The 21,930-nt window shown below is 44.2% G+C and overlaps 1 protein-coding gene across 2 annotated transcripts in view; it reads left to right on the plus strand.

Annotated features, from left to right (window-relative positions):
• The first annotated feature begins 2,526 nt into the window (after positions 1–2,526).
• Positions 2,527–21,930, plus strand: part of cdh8 (cadherin 8) — a 119,043-nt gene continuing 99,639 nt past the window's right edge. For both annotated transcript variants that reach the window (XM_049604441.1, XM_049604451.1), the window contains exons 1-2: positions 2,527–3,072; positions 5,085–5,623. In XM_049604441.1, coding sequence (XP_049460398.1) covers positions 5,366–5,623 — 258 coding nt within the window. In that variant the 5' untranslated portion in view covers positions 2,527–3,072; positions 5,085–5,365. The remainder of the gene's footprint in view (positions 3,073–5,084; positions 5,624–21,930) is intronic.

The raw sequence follows: 21,930 nt of genomic DNA on the forward strand, positions 1-21,930 counted from the left end.
GGTCTATTACAGGGAGCCCAATCCATCCGAGCCTGAGGATAGTGGCAGGAAATTACAGCATCAGGTCCGGGTCCGGGTCCGGGTCGGGTTCGGGCTCAGGCAGGGAAGCTAAGCTTTACTCTGTAGGCTCACATTACCAAACCTGCCAGTATGCACTGATAAAGCAGGAGCGATAATAAGTGCAACAACTTCACCACTGGTCATTAATTACATTTTGGGCATCATGTGCCATCAAATGGTAGGAATGCGCTAAGGAAATATGTGAAAATGCAGGACTGTCATACACAAATCAGCTATAACATTGGAACGTTAGCTAGCATGCTAGTTAGCTACCAAGGCATCAGCATACAAACAATTGTCTTAAAGAAACAATACAGTGAAACAACTTTAGACTAAGATAAAATGGTTACTATGGTTTTTAAATTTTTATTAATGAAGAAAATACATTTGTGGGTTTCTTCACAAGACCTGTGGTGTGTCTCAAAGCACATATTTCTGTTAGTACACTTCTGTGTAGTAAAGGCTACTGTGCGCACTATGTAGGTTACTCATTGGCGTAGTGCGCAAATTTCGACAGGGTAGTGTTGTCTCAAAACAAACACGGTCGTTGTGCACTCACCGGAAATGACGACCGCAAATTAGCTGGTTAGCTAACTAGCATTAGCATTGGCGTTATCGTTTGTGGTGCCAAATCATTATAGACTGCTAAATTAAACCAATAAACATACTGCTGCCTTATACCCGACAACAGTATAGTGGTGCTTAGTGCAAAAAACAAGCGTATTTGTACAATACAGTGACATTCACAGTTGCACAATCCACACCGCAGTTTGAAAAGTAGTCCCTCCCCTTCCGCTATGTAGCCAAGATGGCGACCATTGAGGGCGAAAAGTGTCCATAGTTCCACACTCAACTTTTTGACCGTTTTGAGTGCACCATCCGGGTACTCATAGTGCACTGCATTTTTCCATACTTCTCAATGTGAACGCACTTATGCACTCAAAATATTAAGTGTAAGTACCGAAGTATGCGATTTGAGACACAGCATAGGTTTCATGTATGCCTGTGAAAAACCTCTGTGTGGGGGGCCATGTTGCCCTTACACCTCGCCCTACCCTTCTATCCCAGCAAGAATCAGGACGCTCTACCCTTATACATGAACACGCAAAATGAATGGGTTAAAGAAAAGTAGTAGGTTCAATTTAGATATTGGATTGGGCCAAAAACACCTGCAAAAGTACTCCAAACCACTAATGCGGTAGTTGTACAATAGGTGTCTCCAAGACTGCATTGTGCCATGATGACACACACAGACTCACAAGGTAAAAACAATACTGCCCACTGTTATGTCATGCCAACAGAATGAACTACTGCCATGTGTTGTTTTGCTGTTTATTTAGTGTTATACCATACCAACAGATTCAACTACTGTAGTGTCTTTTTTGTTTTTTATTTACTCAAAAATACAGAGTGGTTTTGAACGAAGCCTCCCTGGGGTAGTCCTTTTTATACATTTAACTCTATCTACACACACACACACACACACACACACACACACACACACATCTGATATGTGCCTGTCAATGAAATCTTCATTCATATGGAGCAAGAGCAACATGGCTCAACATTTACAGCCTAATGTATTATGCAGCAGAAGCTTTTAAAAAAGATGATTGGAGAATTCCCATCTGAAACGCAGCTGCAACATCAAAGCGTGAGAGGGAAGAAAATTAAATGGTACAGAAATAAATAATGGTAGACTTGATGTCTTTGCTAATTGGGATCTCTGGCACTTGGGTCAAAAGGCCTCCACCAGGCAAAGCCTAAGAGGAACAACTCTGTTGTGCTAAGGTGGTCAGGTACAATAACATGTTGTGCTGGCAGACTCTCACCCTCTGACTCACTGAATATGCAAACATGCGCTTGAGCACTTCAGGTTTGAGGCAGTGGGAATGTGACGCTATCGTTGGAACAAAGGGACTTTAATACTCGATGGGCTGGAATGAGTTTCATAAAGAGACTCTCACTGCTGGAAAAAAAGCCATGTGTGTCAGAGCTGGTGTCAGACGCTGACCATCCTCTCCTGCTGTAGCTACTAATGAAGGCTGCTCCCCAAAGGCCTGCTCTGCTGCTGCCAAGTAGCCGGACAAACACTAGAGGGCTCTCTCCATGGACAGCAGCGTGGGGCCCCTCTGCTGTCACTCATAACTGCACTCACACACACAAACACACACATTCAGCTATGCAATGATGAGCATGACCTTTTCACTAACTGTCTCAATAAGACCTGTGTAACGCTTTCCCTGCTTCTTGTCTTTTAATAATGGGGTTTTTATTTTTTTTTACGCACTGATACGTTCATGTGCCAAGAATGCAAATAAACTGAAGCATTAAAGTTTCAGTTTAAGGGGCGATAGGAAGCAGTGCATGACTTGAATAGTTTTACTTTGTGCCAACAGGGCTGCAATGTGTGTGTCCATCTGTTCGTTGCTTAACCCTATCAAATGACAGTGTAAATGAGCAGCCTCGGTTTCGTTTCACTAATCGCCTGGCCTATTTCATTTCACTAATAACCGAGAGAAGTGAGGGTCATCTCGTGCGTCGCCGCCTCAGCAAAGAGAGAAGAATATAGAGGGGGAAAATACAGTAATGAGGAGATTTTACCTGCGCGCACCTATGTGATATCTACAGCTACAGTGCAGCCGGCAATTTGAGACGATAACCTTTGCGCGTCAGTGCCTGGGCAGAGCGGCATGCATTCATTTGTGCGCCTGTTGACCCGGCTCCTCATCAACCCAATGAGCGCCGTGGAGGGGAGGCTCTCTTCGCCACCGTGCATCTCTCCTCCATCTCCTCCTCACTTTTCCAGTCGGCCAGCAAGCCTGTCGGAGCTCTTAACTACAACCCCAACACTGTCACTCCGCCTTGACAAACTGCAGGAAGGATTTCTAGCCTCTCCGCGTTTTGCTCGTTTTCACACCGCCTCGAATGAAACGCATTGGACTTTCTTTTGCGTATTTTGAAGGAGGAAAAAAAATGGTGCAGCAACGGAAAAGGATGCAAGTCTCACTAGTAAGTATAGCCCGCCACCATGATATATAAACCTAACAGGTATTACTGATTTACACTGGTGTTTAGTGGCGGGGGTTTCACAGGACTTCTCACAGCCCCTTTCACCACCGCGGGGATACAGTCATTTTTTTTCCCGGCACGGAGCGACAGAGCCACAGAAAGGTCTGCAACTTAGACTACCTTCTTTATTCACATTTCACTCGCCTGTGCCGCCGTATAAGTCGCACACATGATGCTTGCATGTGGTTTATTTCCCGTAAATCGGACTGCTTATGCGCTCTAGTGCCACATTTGGTGCACTGAGCAGGGCTGACTGGAAACAATGTGTCCTCAAAGGGTAAAACTTCAGAGAGAGAGGGCGAATTTGGGTAATCGGGGTACGTGCTGCAGACTATTGCAGAGGCGTTCAAAGGCAAGTGGTTCAAACTTTGTGGGTTTATTCTCGGATTATTTTTTTTCCGCCGGCTGACTGGAAATTGAAAAATGTATTGCTCCTGTGTACCTTGGACAGCTCCTCCGCTGCCGGCGCTCGGTTTGCGGCTGAGCTGTCTGGACCGGCTGCTTTTCTGGCGGGGAGCTGTCCTACCCCCGTGGTGCTGAAAACCTCCTGCTTAGTCACGCACCACAGTGACTTAAAATGCATTTAAAAAGAGAGAGGGGGGAAAAAGGCACAATTTCCCGTCTGTTATTTATGGTTAAATTCTACATGATCTATAATTATGTATTTTAACAGGTTTATATTCTCCTCTTTATGTGTTTCCCCTCTCTCCTTTATTAACCTTGCTCCTGCATCTTTTTGTCTCCGGGCACTATATAGTTGCAGAATGTCACAGTAACTCGGATCACTCCACACTTTATGATATTGCAGTTGGCTTCAGGTGGAATACGCTACAGTTTTATTGTCCTTGGGATTGCATTCCTGGAGCCACAAAGCGTACGACCACAGCGGCACAGCGTGTGTAGTAAAAGTTACCAGAACTAACACTGACACTGTGCTGAAAGCAAGCCATTCCGGGCTGTGATAGCACGTCCACCTGCATCAGTTTTATCCGAGGACAACTCAAAGCCAACCGTTTGCTTTTTTCACCCCTTTTTGGTTTTGCATTGTGGTCAACAATGCACAGCAGTGTGCTGAACACTGAAGCGACTGAGCAGGTTAAATGGACGGTAGAGCTGTTTTTGATTGAAGGGCGAAATTCACATCAGACTGCATCCTCTCTGTGTCACTGTTGTAATTAATTTGCTTAATTTTTCAGTCTTTCTGTGTTAAAAAAAAAGTTAATACCCATGTTGATTGGGAAAAAGCAGCTCTAGTGTGATGTAACATATTTGATCCAATGATTAAAAAGCGCCTCTAAATACCTAAACATCTTCACAACTATCTCATCTGGATTGCTATGATATCAGTGAGCTGCAGCGCTGTTGACACTGTAGCGCTCACCTGCAGCCACCCCCTCTATCCAAAGCTTACACTACTGCATGCATGCATGGCACGGGTGTTTAACGACTGCAGCCTATAACAATGTTTCAGCCCAAAATGTAATTGTGAAAACAGTAATCACAAAGCACATGTAATTGCTCAAAATCTTTCCAGGATAATCCCCAGAACAACAGATTAAAGCAAGGCAATCTGATGTTGTGGGCTGAATAGCCTCAGAGTACAGACATACCCATTTGTTGTTCAATTGGAGCAGCATCATATGAAAACAAGATTGCAATAAAGGGTCATGGCTGCTACAGATGGATCATGTGTAATGATGAAGTCACATTCTTTTCTTAAATTAGAATTTTCTTCCTGTTTTGCAAAACCTATTTTTTTGAAATTTTTATTATGCTTGCCTTAGAATAGTTTTCTCCTTCACCCTCATTCTCTCTGTCTCGTCTGATTTGCTCAAATGTTTATTTGTCTCTGTTTTCTCATCCCTGCCTCCCTCTTTCTCCCCCCCTCCTCCTGACAACTCCTCATAAGACTAAAAGACAACTAACAAACAACTGTGATTGCTCCCTTACAGGTCTCCCCCTCGGAATAACGCCAAATGGATGCTGTGCTGAGCTCACCCCCTCACCAACTGCTATGGAGGCATGCCAAGCCATGCAAGTGACCTTTATCACACCATGAATGCAAGCTCCGCCGTTCAAAGAGGACACAAGTAACCTTTTCTTGTTATCTAAGAAGGAGCTGTTGATCTGAAGAGAGGAGCTGGAAACGAGAGTGAGAGAGAGAGAGGCCGGGAGAGAAGAGACTCGTAAAGCAAACAAAAACAAAAACAAAACAAAAACACACAACGACAGGATGCCAAAGCGGTCCGAGGAGATGCTGGTGGATCTGTGGATGTCCTTGCTGCTGGTGTGGATTACTTGTGTTCCCTGCGTGACTATGACTCCTATCATGGGCCCGTCCAAAAGTACACAAACTGGTGGGTCCGCAGCGGTGGCGAGCGGTCCTGGCGAAGGACAAAGATTACTGAGCCGCGCCAAGAGAGGATGGGTTTGGAATCAAATGTTTGTGCTGGAGGAATTTTCTGGACCCGATCCAATTCTAGTTGGCAGGGTGAGTGCTGTGATTGTCAGCATTATATTAAGCTCGCTTATCGTGTGGAAACATTAATTCGGCCATTTGAATGCTCCCTCCATTTTTTTCTCCCTTCCCATGGGCAGTGGGAGGGTTTTGGTTGTCAAGGGGAGGCAGAGATACGGGGGACAAGAGAGGGGGGGCATGGAATGCTTTTGGAAATAATTAAACTCTCATCAAATAATGGTGGCAACATTTTTGCTGTGTTGGATGTCCTTGAAATCCGAGATACTGTGAAGCAGTCAGATTGTTGTTACGTCTTTCTCTCAGTCACATTTACTATTTCCCACACAAAATACAGATGCATAAGAAAGTCTCTTTATTTTAATCCCCTATTTTCACTCACATCCATTTCTTCCCGTAAAGCCATGATTGAATTTGAATTGTGCCTAACATAAGAGAGGGTTATTTTAGTTTAGGGTTTTTTTTCCCATTGCAGCTCTATAATGAACAGAACTGCGGGCTGATCCTGCGGCTAAGGGCCACCTGCTCCCTGGCCTGTGTGGAAGTGTCAGGCAGGTTTCAGGGGAGGGGAAGGCTGCTGGCCAGCCCGGCCAAAGCAGCTTGTTCACAGCTCATTGCTGGGACTCACCTGGGGAGAGTCAGCCTGGCAGCCACGCTCACTTCCCTCCCCCAGAATATCACCCAGCCACTCTGGCATGGACAGCAATGCATGCCATCAAGCATATTTGATCTTGCTCGGTAATAGCTTTTGCAAACAGTGTTGTGGTGCCTAATATTTGATAATTGGTGGGTATGCCTTTCTTGTTTGTGACATATTGCCATTGTAGTGCACTGAAATTTTATTTTTCAGACATGGCACCTGACAGCACTGAAGCAAAAAAAATAAAAAGCTGTTGTTACACAATAAAAATAAGTCAGTTGTGGTCCAAGAAATTACTTTAAATTTCACTCCCTCTTTTTTTTTTTCGTCTTCTATCCGGAGCATTGTCATATGGCTGCATCAATTAAACATTTGCCACCATGTGGGATTTGCACCTGTGTTTTCTAAATACCATACGAACACAAAAATGCTGTTAAGTGATGCATTAATTTTTCAAGCGAGTCAATTAGGCAGCCTCTGCTGGATTCGACAATGGCTGCTCGTCAGGAAACAAACAAGCACTCACCGGGGCCACAGTGACCATCCGTGAGCTCGGAAATTAAAAGTTAGAGCTCAGCTGTGAGTTATTGAGCATCAAAGATTTGACATAACACCGGTTATACATCTATAGGGATTTTACATGAAAATGGCAGGTAAATAAATAGATAAATAAATAAATAAATGAATGAATAAATAATGTCACTTGAGAGTGAGAGGACATTTAATGATGATGAACGTGGGGTTGTGATTCATAACTCCGAGCTCACACACTCTCGCCTTGAATGCCATGCTGTGTGCCTGTGGTCTGAGTGTGAAATGCTGCTCGGATTGGTGGCATAAAATCAAATTGTGTTACTGGTCATGAGGGATGCTTCCTCTCAAGGCCTCGGTTAATGCTTTGCAACAACTTGACTGTATGATAGGTTCGTCATAGGTTTAAGCATCTGCCTGTTGAAGGACATTCAAGGATCGGGCGCAGGGTAGGGGGGCAGCTCAGGGTGAAGAAGAACTCGGCTTGCCTTTTGCGAGGTGATGATGATGGGTTGCGTTCACTGCAAGGTTAAGTGCTCATGACTACGCCTGGCAGAGCTAAGATAAGTTCTATGTTAAACCAAGATGGCACTGTACTGGTTGAAGACGATAAATCTCTCTCCCTCTTAGTCCTTTTTCTTCCCCTTTCTCTGTGTTTTTCACGCTTAATTAAAAAATGAATCAAATGGGTGGGAGGTGTGATTCAAATGGGTCATACAGCTCTCTGTGTGTTTTGCACAATTTCCTCCACTGCGTGTGAGGCCGCCTGCGTCTCTGGTTGTGGGCCTATTATCAAGGAAGTCCAGGCCAATATTGGACTCTTTCCATCCCATAGTTTTTTATTGCTGGGTGCACTCTGAGGTTTAATTATACGTGCATCCCCAATCTGCAAGCAGGCTCCCCTCAACTACACCAACACTGCGAGGGAGAGTGAGAGATAGTGTTTGTGAGAGGGACAGAGAGAGATTGCGCCATCGATTTTTAACGGTGTGTCATTCTCGGTGTTCTCTCTCGGCAGAGCATAAGTGCAGAAAAGCAAGGGAGGAGGTATAGAGGAGGCGGAGGTGTGGAAGAGTGAGAAGGACGGCCACAAGGCGTGACAGCACCCTTCCCTTTTGCTGTTCTTCTTCAGCGCATCGTTTCTTGACATTGTGATTCACTGAGCGGCGTGTTCGTCAGCCCCCGTCAGTCCCGTCGGCGTCGGGGAGCAGACATGCAGTACCTGTTAAAGTGAAGCAGGGGAGACAGCTGTGAAAGCTTGTTGCTCGGCTGTAGCTTAAAACGAACACGGTGTTGGAAGGGATTTTAGGATTACTCATCATGAGCCAGGGACGGTTCAGAAATAACCCGTCATTAAGAATAGAAATAGGCAAATGGAGTGTGAAGGTAGATAGGCTTGAACGTATCGCTCACACGGACTGAGCTAGGGGACGTGCGTTCGCTCATTGTTGACAACGAGTGGGAGATGCCACTTCAGCGAGTAAAGACTCTTATGTAGGCCATTGGGAGGCAAGCAGAGGGTACTTTTAGGTAAAGCAGCTCTTGATTTACCATTGCACAGCCATAGTGGAAAAGCCTGGGTTTTAAAATAAAATGATACTTCTTTTGTGTATAAGGTTGTTGTAATCTCGTTGAAGATCTTTCTTCATTTTGGCACGCGGCCTAACTAAACCTTCTGCAATGTCAGCCATGTTTCCCTCCTCTTCAATCAAAGCTTTTTTAATTATTCAAACATACAAAGAAGCAACTCAATTACACCCGGCCATTAAAGGCAAAACACTGCCTTAGAACAAAAGACAAACAGTGAACAAATTGCTGTGTTTGCACCAAAGAGAAATCAGAATTCTTTCCTTTGTAGTGTGAGGCAGATTGATGGCAGTTAGCGCTGGAATATCTAACAGCCTTAGACATAACTTTTCCAGACTCCTTTACTTCCCGGCGATCACTTAGCATACAGTGTGCTAGGATTGATAATGATGGATCCCAGTCTGTCGAATTGTAGTGCAGATGTGGTAAATTGACTGATCCCTCGTCCCATTGTCCAACGCTTTTATCCACCGCGGCATTGTGTGTGTTTTCGCACAAAGAGAATTGATAATCAACCATTAATATTCATCAATTCAGCCTGAACTGCAAGATTGCAAGGACTGACAGTGATACAGAAAAGAAAAGAAAGGCTTTGATTATTGATTCAGCAAAGAAAACGGATATGTCCGGGAGAAAAAATAGCTTTGTCTTTGTGTGTGTGTGTGTGTGTGTGTGTGTGTATGTGTGGTGAGGGAAAGAAACACAGGCTTCATTCTTCCAAACAAGCTGTTTGACAGGATTCCCAACAAGAAGGGCCATGGTAGTATCAGATCGGTGGTGTAATAGAAGTCTGCAGGGTGTTTGGCTGGAAGCAGAGGTGATATTCTGTAATATAAGTGATGTTTGCTGTGTTCCCCTCAAAATTGAAGACCCTTTTCTTGTAGTGACTTGTCTGAAATGGTTTAATCCTTCTTTCTTGTTTTCCCCTTTAGAGGTACATGCAGGTGATACTGATAAGAGATCAGGGCTTGGATTCATTGGTTCGATGTGCTCCTTGAAAAGAGGCGCCTTTAATATGTATTTATTTATTTACTGAATGGTATATCTGATAAAGTGGGATTTTCCTAGCTCACAATGATACAAGATTACTTCTTTTTTCTCCATCTGCTTACCCCCTCCACCTGGACCTCAGTAAACCATCTTTATCTAGGATGGTTTCCCGAATTCAATTCAGAACTTTTTGTTGCTTTTGTTGCTTTCTGCACTTTGGAGAGCCAGTACAAGATGTGGGACATCAGTCTATAAATACTGATACGAGCTACTTCTGCTCGGCTGGATTGCCTCTCTCTGTCTCTGCCCCCCCCCCCCACCTCCACCTCCACCCCTCTTTCTCTCTCTCTCTCTGTGACGGGGTGATTATGGAGAGAGTGACTCTTGAGCCCAAGTAAGCTTGCCTCCAGGGCCGATGGGGTGTGGTGCAATGACACTGTTAAAATTTCTCCAAGTGTTTGGCTTCGGCGATGCGAGGAAGCGAGGCAAAGCTAAGGCGAGATTGAGTCCTGAATGCGGCTGCTGGATCAGCCCGAGACTCCGTGGTCCTGCCAGAGGCCCTACTGTTGCTGGTTTTACAGTGGATCAAAGGTTGATCCCCTTTCTTGACGGAGTCATGCCGATGTGGTGTTTGATTAGCGAGGACCCCTCCCCCAACTTAATCTGCATTTACTCCGGCTCCAACAATTGAGCGGATATCTGGCTCTGCCTTTGATGGATGGATGAGGAGTGGGAGTTAACGAGAATATTAGCCGAATTATTGCCATTGATTGATAGCCATTATGACACATAAATTACAAGCATTGGCTCCGATATAATAAATTCTGAGATATAGCCCAAATTAGACACAGGTTCCGATGCCATAGTGAGAGGGGTGCATCAGAAAGCTGTCATTAAATCCAGGGAAAGGAAAGCCCATCAATGTTTGTTGGACTTCATTTCATTCCATTTGGGTTCTCACACCCACAACAGCTCCTGGAATACAGCTCTGTAATCTCTCCTCAGGCAGCACCACAAAGATCCGTATTGAGCTGCAGTCTAGCAGCAGCTCCTCTGTCTCTCAGCCCTTAGATCTCCATCCCCTCCTCTTGTGTAATTTAGAAAAAAACATGCTAACATCCCTCTGTCCTCTGCTTCTACCTCCTTTTCCCTGCTCTGTTACCACGCTCCTCTCTCTCCCCGAGGCTCACCTGTACAGTATATCACTAATGCCGGCAGGGCCATTATATCAATGGGCCATGGTCACAGTCTCCCTCTTCCTTTCCAATCTCTCCCTCTGTCTGTCCCTCCCGGTCTGTAATAAAACACTGGGCCCAGCGGTGGCTCTGATAGAGCTGTGGGATCACATTAGTGCTGCCCTCCAAGAGCTTGACAGGTTGTCTATGGCTTTGTGTTGTCGTCCCGGTTCCCATTAACAAGCTGCGTATGTGTATGTGCATGTGTGTGTCGTACAGTAGTCCATTCGGCAGTGTTATGGACTAAAATGAGATGAGCAGACACAGGCTTGGATGGAGTATATTTAGACATGAGGGTTACGTGTGCAGCAGTAAATACAGTGTGTCCGTGTAGCTTTATAGCTGGTGTATCTTTGCAAACATTTGCCAGAGTGTCGGCGGAGTCATATTTATGAAAGATTTCTCTCTAAACTGCTGGATATGTGTTCTGAGCAGAAATTGCAGTCGGAATTCTGTGGTATTTCAAATTTACTGGTGACCTCATCCTCACTGGCATTATTGCTTTTAAAGCAAACGTATCATCATTGCTTGTGCCTTAAATGTTATTGCCAAGTCATTTTACCAGCCTTGCACCATTGGCACATGTGTCATTTTTGAAATATCACTCACTCTGTTTCCCTCTTTGTGTCTTTCTAAACACACCCACACGTATAAACATGAAGCACACACAGCTCTGTCTCTCCTTTAAGGTGTACCTGGCGACCGCAGTGCATTAAATCACACACTGTATTTTCTCCCTGTGTATTTCCATAAGGGAGCAGAAATCATGTTTCAGTTCAGTGTATCGTAAGGAGGCACATGACGCGTCTCGTCCGCGATCCCTGGAAGCTCTCTTGTGTACATGCATCAGCTGCAATTATAATTTAACAGGAAAGCACATCCATTCACACGGCTTCAGAGTCCCTGAGCAAAATAACAAGCTTGCTGCTATCACTCACATCTGTGGCTCAGCGTGATTAAATCCATGTTGTACAGTGAGTAGCTCACGCGGGGGCCACTTTCCTGAGCTTCTACATCAGTGCTAATTCACAGCAAATGGCCCCTTTATGGTTTCACCTTGGACTGCGTCGCCGCGATTAGCTCTCTCCCACGTCAGTGTTTGCCAGTCAACGGTGTCAAACTCTTCCAGTGGAAATCTAGAAAAGCCCCCTCCTCTCATTAGGTTCAACACTCCCCCAGCCTCCTCTTAACTGCTTTCCCTCCCCTCTCCCTCTCATCTCCTCCTGCCTCCCTCACACTCCCTGGCTCACCGGGCCTGGCCTGGGTTGGCTGTGCGGAGGTGGAGCGCTTAGCAGGCTAAATCATCTGGCACTCTGCCTTGAACTTTGCACTAACTAATTTATAGGAATTAAAGCGGTTCACCTCAAAACGCTTGGCTCGTGTGCTGCTTTGGCTAAATTAGTCTAGTTTCTTCTCAAAATAGGGGATGCTTTGTTTAGATTATATCTTTTTCAAAGCATCAAGAGATGCATTTGCAATTTAACAGGATTAAGCTTCTTGGCCTTTGTCTTGTGCTGACATTTAAGCGATTGTTGATTTGTCAGACAAAACACGGGCCCCGTGTATAATCATATTTTCAACCGGCAGTGATAGACGACTAAATTAAGGCGACATTAAAGAGCCTGATGTCGGACATTCTGCTTACTGATGAATCTGCGCTGTGTTTTCCAGTCAAAACACTGGCCAAGCATCAGTAGCAGTAAATGAGGTTACAATTATTCAAATCTGATTATTCAAATCAAAAGATTATGATTATCTGAAACCTGCTAATTGGCCCCTGCCTCTGACATAGTAGTTGTGGGCATAAGCCACAACAGCAGCGGTAGCAGCTAAAGATTCCTTCTCCCTGTGCCAGTGTGCTCTTGTGGGCTCAATGTTTGGCTCCACTCCCCAGGCAGCTCCTCTCCTATGGATAGAGCCCAGCGTATGTGAAATGCTGCAGGCGGCTGCAGGCAGCTTATCCCTGCGCCTCTGCTCCCATACACGTCCCATCAGCCAAACTGGGACTGCCGGAGTAATCTTGTTAAGAATGGATGTTGTTATTGTGCGACTGGATGTGCATTTGGCTTCACGGTTAGCTGGGAGCACACGTGGGCTGGAGCAGGAGAGACAATGGGGAGGGAGTTTTGTGAGTGCCTATTTCTGGCACTTAAAAGATGACAGTCCTCAACCCTCTTCCTCCACCTCCTTACTTTCCCTCCTCGCGCCTTCCCTAGCTCCTCCCTCCCTTCCTCACGCACCTCATACAACATAATAATAACAAAGCGGCCTCAGTAAACAGTGGATGTGACATTTACTTGAAGATGGGTGTCTTCACCTATAACAGGTATTAAAGATGATGATTATCATCACTGCTGAGCGAAAGGCAGAAGGTTGCTCACCTCAATCACTGAGTTGACAATAAAAAAAAAAAAACCCACACACACACACACACACACACACACACACACACACACACGAAGAATCAATGGTTCCGTCCTTTTCTGTCCCCCCCCCCCCTTATTGCAACCACTCCTAACTCTGGTATCTGGGTGCCAACAGACTGTGGCTTTGACCTTTCTCACAAATGAATTATTTCGGTTTAATGATCCCTTCTGCAGAAAGAACAAAAAGATAGCTGAAATAATAGCCAAGGGAAGAGAAGGGGGGTACGTAAAAGGGCAGCACCCACACACACCCCATACTTTATTCTCCAACCTCACTTACACCCTACCTGTGAAGACACCTGTATCCCTCTAATAATGCCTCCTGCTTGTGTTTGTGTCTCCAAGCTGCATGTGATACATCTAGCCAGAGTCTAATAAATGAACTGACTTCAAGAAAAAAATACCCTGGATGTAACAAGCAGGTGGTGAAACACGCTTCTTTGTGTGTGTGAAAGTGACACTTTTTTTCCCCTTTCCTCCTCCAATGTTTGATTAATTCTTCTTTTTTCTGTCAGATCAGAAACGGGGGGTGGGAAGTAGAGGAGAAGGAGGTGGGGGGTTGGGGTGGGGGGGGGGCTAGATGCATGAAAAATTCAAAACGTTATAATATAAAATCCAGATGAATCATGAATGCTTAATGGGAATCAGGGCCGAGCGTGCAGGATGTTAAAATTGTTCTCAAAGAATCTTGGTGTATGTGCTTTGTCTGCCAGCGCCGCGTGCACAAAGAGGGACACGGCATGTTACGTTGTCTCTCTCAGCTGCTCTGTCTCTCTCAATGGCAGCGAAATGAGGTGTTGAGGGACACTGAATAGAGGATGCCAGAAACATGTGAAAAGCTTTTAGGGGCTAGAGGCCGTCTGTTATCGAAGTCTGGCTAATTGCCTTTATCCTAGCTGCAACTGCCTGTTGTTGTGCTTGTGGATCGGACGTGCACCGATGGTCCATCTGATGAAATATTAACAAATCTTTGCTAACACCCGGTCGTCTCTATTGTGTTTTAATGAAAGCGCAGAGTTCCAAGAAAAACTTCTGCTATTATGAATAATAGATCATCCAATTAGTGTAACATCATCGCAGATGAGTATGATGAAAGACTGGACTGGTGTAGTCTTGGAGGAGTGTGAACATTTAGTTAAGTTATCAAGTGTTTGAATGGGGTCCGCCTGTGTAGGTTGATTGCTTATGACTCAGTGACGATGTCATACAAGATTGAACTTTGTGCAGTCTTTTACTCAGAATTACAAACAAAGAAGTTATTCTTAACAGAACTGAAAGGTGAACTGAAGTTTGAATTTTTATACGTTTGTGTGTAAGGAAACATAAACTACTGCTTTTCAAAAGATAAAAATGTTGTTGTATATATTTTTGGAAACGAAGCCCCAAGCGCTCATGGTAGCGGCTGACAGATATTTGAGATCCAGCATGGTTAGGAGATGAGCTGTTAGCTGACTGGAGAACGTCACACTCCCTACAAATGTTGGTACAAGACATGTTTCTCCATCTTCTTCAACGAGCACATATACAGCACAGTAACTTTGGTTATGTACCATTAGCACACCAAGACGTTTATTCCTTTATGACATTCAACAGTTGGTAGCTAACTCAGTCTCTATTCCACTTTGAAAAGAGGACGCTAACAAGCTAGGCTAACTACATTGCATTTTGAAAAATGAAGTGTACACTGCTAACACTGGCAGTGATTTCCAACAGTGGTTCCAAACGCTTTCCCTTTAGGGACAACTTTTCCATCATTGGGTAAACTGACAACCCCTGACTGTATGACATATCCCATGGATATTTCATATTATATTCAATGCATGACAGTGATAGAACTGAACAAATGATGAACTGTACAATTAACTCCAATAGTGAATGTACTAACTGCAGAGAGTTTGTGCAAAACCAGTGATTTGGATGAATTTTGAGCAGATTATTTCCTGTGCATATTGCACTGAGATGAGTTTCTCTGATATTTTTTGGAACTTTATGGGATTTTCTGTCTTTATTGTGTATTTTTTTATTTAACATTCATACATACTTAAAACAAATTCACTGTTTTAGCTCGGTGGTTGTTTAAACTGTGTACTTTTCCAATGCACGATGAGGTTGCTTAGCAGAGAGTGAAGGCTCTGTGAATATAGCTTGTGTTCAGGTCTTCAGTGTGCCCTATCCTGTGAGATTTTCTTGACATATCTTGAATAATAATCCAATCTAATCTAATTTAATAATCTTCAAAAATAATAAATAGTAATTTCACATAATTTTCTCAACAGAAATGAATAAAATGATAAGATATAGGCCCACTGTATGTTGAAAAAAAAGTTTTCTTTCACCCCTTAAAACCTAGAAGGCCTTACAACCCCAGGAGGCTTTAGTGCCCCCCAGTGGGGTTCAGGACCACCAGGCTGGGGACCAGTGCACTTGAAGGTGGACTACTTTTTGCTCATGTTATATCTGGGGTTCTGAATGCTTTGATGGCAGATTGCCAATTGATGGAGGCAGTGTGTGATTAAGAGCCGCACAGGTAAAATGCACACGTCACTTCCGCTTTATATTGAGTTGCTTTTCAAAATTGCTAACTGCAGCTAGCAGCGTTAGCATTTGTGACAGAACGTAATGGCCGCAACACTCAACATTGTACAAGTTGTCATTCTTAACCTAAGTGATGCTTCTCAGTGGGGTGCAGTTTCATGCAGTAGCAAGTTGTGTGTTTAATGTATTTTATTGAAAGTGAAAGTACTGAGGTTGACTGCAGATGATTCAGATGTAATGCATTTCACGTCATGTTCAGGGGCCGCACAAAATGTTTTTGAGGGCCGCCACTGGCCTGCAGGCTGCACTTTTAGCACTCCTGTGTTACTAGAAACACCTAGAACACACATCATTGGCAGCTTATTCATCCTACATTATGCAACAGAGGGGGTTTAGCTAGTGTTAGCTGTTTCTGTTTTATGGGTCTTGTTGTTTTGATGGCTCAGTTTACAGATGGGACTGAGCAACAGTAAACCACTTAAGCCCACTAGCTGTTTAACTGTCTGAGTGGCCACTGGAATTTAAGTGATAAAATAAATTATTTTTACGGCTAGCCCACACAGAATATGCACTAACACTGTCAGTCAGAACCAAAAATCCTTCCACACTGGAGAAGGAATATTGTAAAGTGTGTTGTCACTGCAGAAGAAAACATAAGACTTGAATTTTTCCTCTCTTTGTAGAGTACAGTTCTAACCTAATACACTGATTTCTCTGCAAAAAATGATTTATAATTTCACTTTGAATAGTATCGAGCATTTCAATATTATGTGTAAATGCGTAATGTCTGTTACAAACAGAGCTGTCTATTTTCTCATCCTGCTCAGGGTCACAGGGGGCTGGCACCTCTCCCAGCATGCACTGGGCATTGGGCGGGGTACACCATTGCAGTCTGCCAATCTATCACAGGGCTCAACACACACTGACACATTCACACTCACATTCACACCTACAGGCAATTTAGAATTTCCAGATCACCAGTTAACCTGCATGAAACACCACTGTGCTACCTTTATGAATTAATGTTGTTTGTTGGGTCTGTTTTTGCCAAATACCTAAAAAAATGATCTGCATGACAGTTAAAATCAAAATTAAAGCTTGATTCAGTACTCTCTGGTGTGATTAAGAATGCCATTTGAGTGATGCATTGAACTGGAAATCCCAAAATACAACATTGTCAACAATATTATCCTTTGAGGAAATTCTCTTTAAGTACCGAGCAGCGAAAACAAGAAGTGTAAAGATACTTTAAATTTCACAAAAACCAAGAGCCGTGCCTCGGAGGGAAACCCCCTCTGAGTCTCATGAGATGACTCTCCTCTCGCCTCTAAGAAGAGGAACACTCTGCCAAATGGCACAGTGCCCTTTTATGTTACTTTCTGTGCTTTATCTGCGTCATGAAACCACGTCGCTGCTGTTAGCTGATGAAGACGAGGAGCAGCTGTGGTGAGGCAGCAATATTTTAATGGCTCCACAGATCTTTGAATGGTCTGTCATCGGGGGAAACGACCTGGGCCAACCCCCAAAACCATTGTAGCCTCCATCTGGATGGATGCAGTCACACAGGTCCTCATTTCCCTCCATCTCAATCTGTGCAGCACTCCCAGTGTTTACAGAAGCCGGCGCCCGCTTGAATCACCACTTGCCAAGATGTGGCATGTTTATCAGTGTCTCTCTCTGCACACAGTAACACGCGGGCACATAAACACAGATGCACATGCAAACACAAACACACATTGTCTGTGTGTCTCATTGAGTGGCCAGATAAGAAAACATGACATTATCTTTTTGGTGTGTCTGCTGTACCTGCGCGCACACACACACACACACACGAATTTGTGTGTGTACCCATGTGTCCACACAATGTGTGTGCAGTCAAAATGCTAATGTCATATCTGCCTTGATGACCTTTTCTTCTTTGTTGATGCCCGGTGTTTTTATAAATACCGTGCTGATATCCTGGGATTTGTAATTACTGCACAGCAGCAACACGATGCCTCTTTATTAGTTTTCTGACAATGGCCTTCCTCGTCACCGCTGAGTGCTGTGTGTGTGTGTGTTTCAATGTGCGAGGCTCTTCTGTTGTCCTGTTTACACAGCTGAATCCTACAGTACACTAGTACTCCTCATAGTACATGCTTCTGCTCACACACGCCTGCGAAAGACAATGGCTCAAGTGTGTGATGTTGCTTCTATTTATATGTCAGTTTTGCTCAACAATAGTCATAATATCCATAATATCCCATTTATTATCCAGTTGTTCATCTACAGGAGCTTCTCAGAAATGATCTCAGGGGATTCATAAACGGATCATATCCACAGAACACGTAGATGAAAAAAGGATGGAGGGATTTAACCGAGCAGATACCTCAGCCTGCTGTATTACTTCAACAAATACCGCATTAGATCAAGACAGAATTCAGATCAGGTGTCTTGAGCGGGATCTTTGCACACAATATGTGTGCTAACATTTACAATGCAAAAACATGAGCGGGATTCCTGCCTTTGTTGCATCACCGGTGCGGAGGGAAAATGCATGTCAGAAAGGTCTCTGTGCATACGTAATGGGATCCTGCTCTGCACCGGCTCGGCGTTTGTCGATAAGGATCACACTCCCCAGGTTCGACTCCGGGGATTAGGGCAGAGGCCGTTTGATCTTTGTGGTTTTGCATAAAAATCACAAGTCTCCTGAATCCTGCAGCAAAGGAGCTGAGTTAGCTAATTGGGAGGTGCTGCTGCATGGCGGGATGGACACACTGAAGCTTCATGTAGTGTCCTCAAGATGCCTTTGACAACCGCTGCAATTACAGTAAAGTCAGAGTGCTGTGTTAATGATGCTTTCAGAGTGGAGGAGTGTAGAGGGCTGTTTTGAGTCATGCAGCAGTTGACACACCGTACCCATGCTTTCAAATCCAGCAAACGCACACACACACACACACACACACACACACACAGAACAGTGTGCACTCAATGCAACTTATCCCAACAGGCAGTCAGACAGGAGACTAAATGTGCCCATCATCACATAGCAGCAGTGGTCGGCCTCGGTATATAAAAGTGTCCTGAAATGCTCCAGAGCTGGGTCCCCTGCATCCACACCAGATCAACATGCGCCGAAGCAGCCAACGCAGCAAAAGCAGAGAGGGGTGTGCCAGTTACGGAACATAATTGCTACTAATGACCATTAGGAGTTTGGTTTTCATCCTCCAGGGGCCATAGAAAAGGCCTTTCGTCTTATCAGTTGATTAGAGGCAAATAGACAGGGCCGGATCCTGCATATTAAGTAAACAGGGGGCTAAAATGGTGTTACTCTATCAGGGGAAAGCCTAATGGGGTGGCGGGGAGCTCATCCTCTGCTAATGCCTGAGTTCTAACAAACGGACAACTGCTCACAAACCCCTGCTCCACTTGTCAAATATTGGTAGCATTTCCTCGGCTGCCAGTTGAAATTGTATCTGTAAAAAACAACAAAAAAATGATTCCATCAGCTTGGGGCTTGGACTCAGTTTACTTTCCTGCTCCTAACAGCAAAATGCTGTAGACCTTTGTGCTGCTCTGTAGTAAAGGCACTTATGCTCTTCCAGCAGCAGTGCTGGTATCCAACTGTCAGCAATGGCAGCAAAGTTGTTTTTTCTCTCTCTGTGGATTCATTTGCATTATGCAAATGAACAATTGATATGGATCTTCTCCCCTCCGATGAACATTTTGCACAGCAATTTGCCAAGCAAGTAATTACTTATTGATAGAATGATATTACACAGGAAATTGTTGTATAAAATGGCAAACTCATCTCATTGAAAATGGTGGCAAAAATAACAAGAATAACAATAATAAAATTAGAAATGATCAGTTAAACGGACACGAGTTATGGAGGCCTCGCAGTTGTTCTCCCTGCGCTCTCTCCATCTCCACCTGTGGTTGCACCCTGGGCTTGTGGCTTTGCATTTTAATTAATTCCAAACATTATTAAGGATACAAATTCATTGTCTCACTCGACTGCACTACGCAGTGTAGTTGAGCTGCAGGAATATCAGCAATTATCCATATTGTGATGGAATATTTATGCTGTGTTTGTTTAACCGGCATGTCACATTGTGTCGTGACCAGCGATAAAGCTTTTTTTTCCCTGTTCTTAACATGGTGAAACTGAGGAGTTGGAAAACAAATTCATTTCTCCATCAGGTTTGTTTAATTTGCAGTAGATATCAAGTCAGAACAACAGCAGTGTATTGCGAACTGGAAAAGGTGACTTTTCAACATTAGTTTATTTAGATGAACATCATGTTTTGAGTTCGACCCTTGCTCAGTTTGATTTCAACGCAAGATTCCCTCTGTTGAATTATAAATCAAAGGCAGGATTCTGTGGAAAGTGTTTAAATGCATTTCAAGGTTTTTTTCTATTCTTAAGGCCAGTTTTGAGCACAGTGCTATTTCAACTATAAGGCAAAATCAAAGCAACTAAAAGCATGCAGCACTTCAACACTGTGACCTCTGGTAACCTTGAAAGAGAGAGCGAGAAAAAAAAAATCATGAGTCACCCAAGTCAATAAAGCAATTACTATCACCCTGCCAGGATCAGTGGTCAGTCGCATTAAACTCATTTTTAATTATCTAATTTATAATGACCTATCTCACAGTTATATTTCCCTTTGTCTGCTTCCACCTTAATTGCAGAAAGAAATTATTTCCCAACACGTTGATACTCGTGTGTTTGCTTCAGCCCCATTCCAGCTCTAATATCGAGCATCTCGAGAGATTGGCACCTGGAGGAAAACAGAAAAGGGAAAGGAGAAAAAAAGGGCCAGTGTGCAGCTGCATTTTCTTCCTCAGTAATCGAATCCCTCAAAAGGGGTCCATTTTTCTTCATCTCCCCAGGTCCACAGGACCTTTAAACAGAGCAAGGCACCAAAAGAAGGCGCCATAGAACACAATTATAATTCCAATATAGTCTTGTAAAGAAAATGTAAACAGATAGCCAGGCTGCAAAGCTGCCCCCATTTTCCCAGAAGACTGGTAATAAAGTAGAAAAGATGTAATACTGGAAGAGGCTTTTTACCCCCTGTCCTTTTCTCACTCTAGAAATTGAAAAGTGTGGCTCTCTGCGATGACACTGGTAGAAGAAGGGGATGCTCTGAGATTTATGACAGATTTAAAGGGGACACAGAGGAGGGGAAGATTTTTACCAGAGGCATTAATGCAGTTTTGCAAATGAACTCTAATGCACGAGTATTGATGAGAATTAATGTTGGTCTGCGGTGCTGGTGGAGTCCCCTCTTTCCAGTACAGTAACTGTGCATGTTTTGTCACAGGCTTAATTTCAGAGCCCTCTGACAGGAGACACAAACAAGCCCCTGAACCCTCCAGAAATCTGAATAAGAGCAAATTGGTGGCAAATTTTGATTTGTAAGAGCATGCTGCTTTCATATTGGCAAATCTTGAATTCTCCGGGCAAAACATTTTTCATCCCTTTCCATAGTTTTCTCCACTCTTGAATATTCCGTTTGTTGTGCACTGTCTTGGGGGTAGCATTTGTTTTATGCCCGATTTTATTTTTTCTCGAGTTTATTCTCCAATCATTGGAAGGCAGAGGAAACAGCGATAGGCTGCTTATGATAATTTCCTGGCAGTGGTTGCAACTGTCCTAATAATAATTACTGGTTGTGGGAGCTGCTTGGGCACACAGCTTAAGGGTGTGTGTGTGTGTGTGTGTGTGTGTGTGTGTGTGTGTGTGCATACAGGACGAAATGTCTTGTAGTTGCACTCAGTCACAGCAGTCATCGCTCTCCAAATCATCTATCATTTATATTTCTGAAAGTGTTGTAACAGTTATGTGAGGTCAAGAGTGGAGTTTTGGAAACAACAGTGTAGATAGATTTTATGAAACGTATTCTGAAAGCAAAATAGTTTCCAGTCTAACGGTGGTGACTAAAGCCTGTCGATGTTTTGAACCATAAGAGCCGTGTGGTAAGATCTTGTGGCGTGACCTTTAGCATAACAGTGTGAATGCAATCTGGTACTCACTTAGCCGGGGAGAAGAGGCTCCCGGAGCCGGTTAGTGCCTGGCTGCGCAGCTTCCCACTGAGTGTAAATCACAGAAAGAGAGAGAGAGGCATGGACTTTTGTACTTGTGTGAGTGTGCACGTATGAAAATGTGTGTGCCCTCCTTGTTGTCTGTATGTGAGTGTGTGCGTGTGTGTGAATCGCAGTCCAGGCCAAGAAGCAGTAAGGCCCGGCAGGCCAGGAAGGCGTGGAGGAGGGGGGTGGGGGGGTGTGTGACAGTTTAGTGTGAGAAGGGGAAATGGCATGGTGCTGCTGAAGCTAGTCATCCGTCTGCTGTGACACCCAGCGTGCATGGAAGATGTCCCCGGGACTCGGCAA

The sequence above is a fragment of the Epinephelus fuscoguttatus genome, linkage group LG2 (assembly GCF_011397635.1).
Source record: "Epinephelus fuscoguttatus linkage group LG2, E.fuscoguttatus.final_Chr_v1".
NCBI classification, from domain to species: domain Eukaryota; kingdom Metazoa; phylum Chordata; class Actinopteri; order Perciformes; family Serranidae; genus Epinephelus; species Epinephelus fuscoguttatus.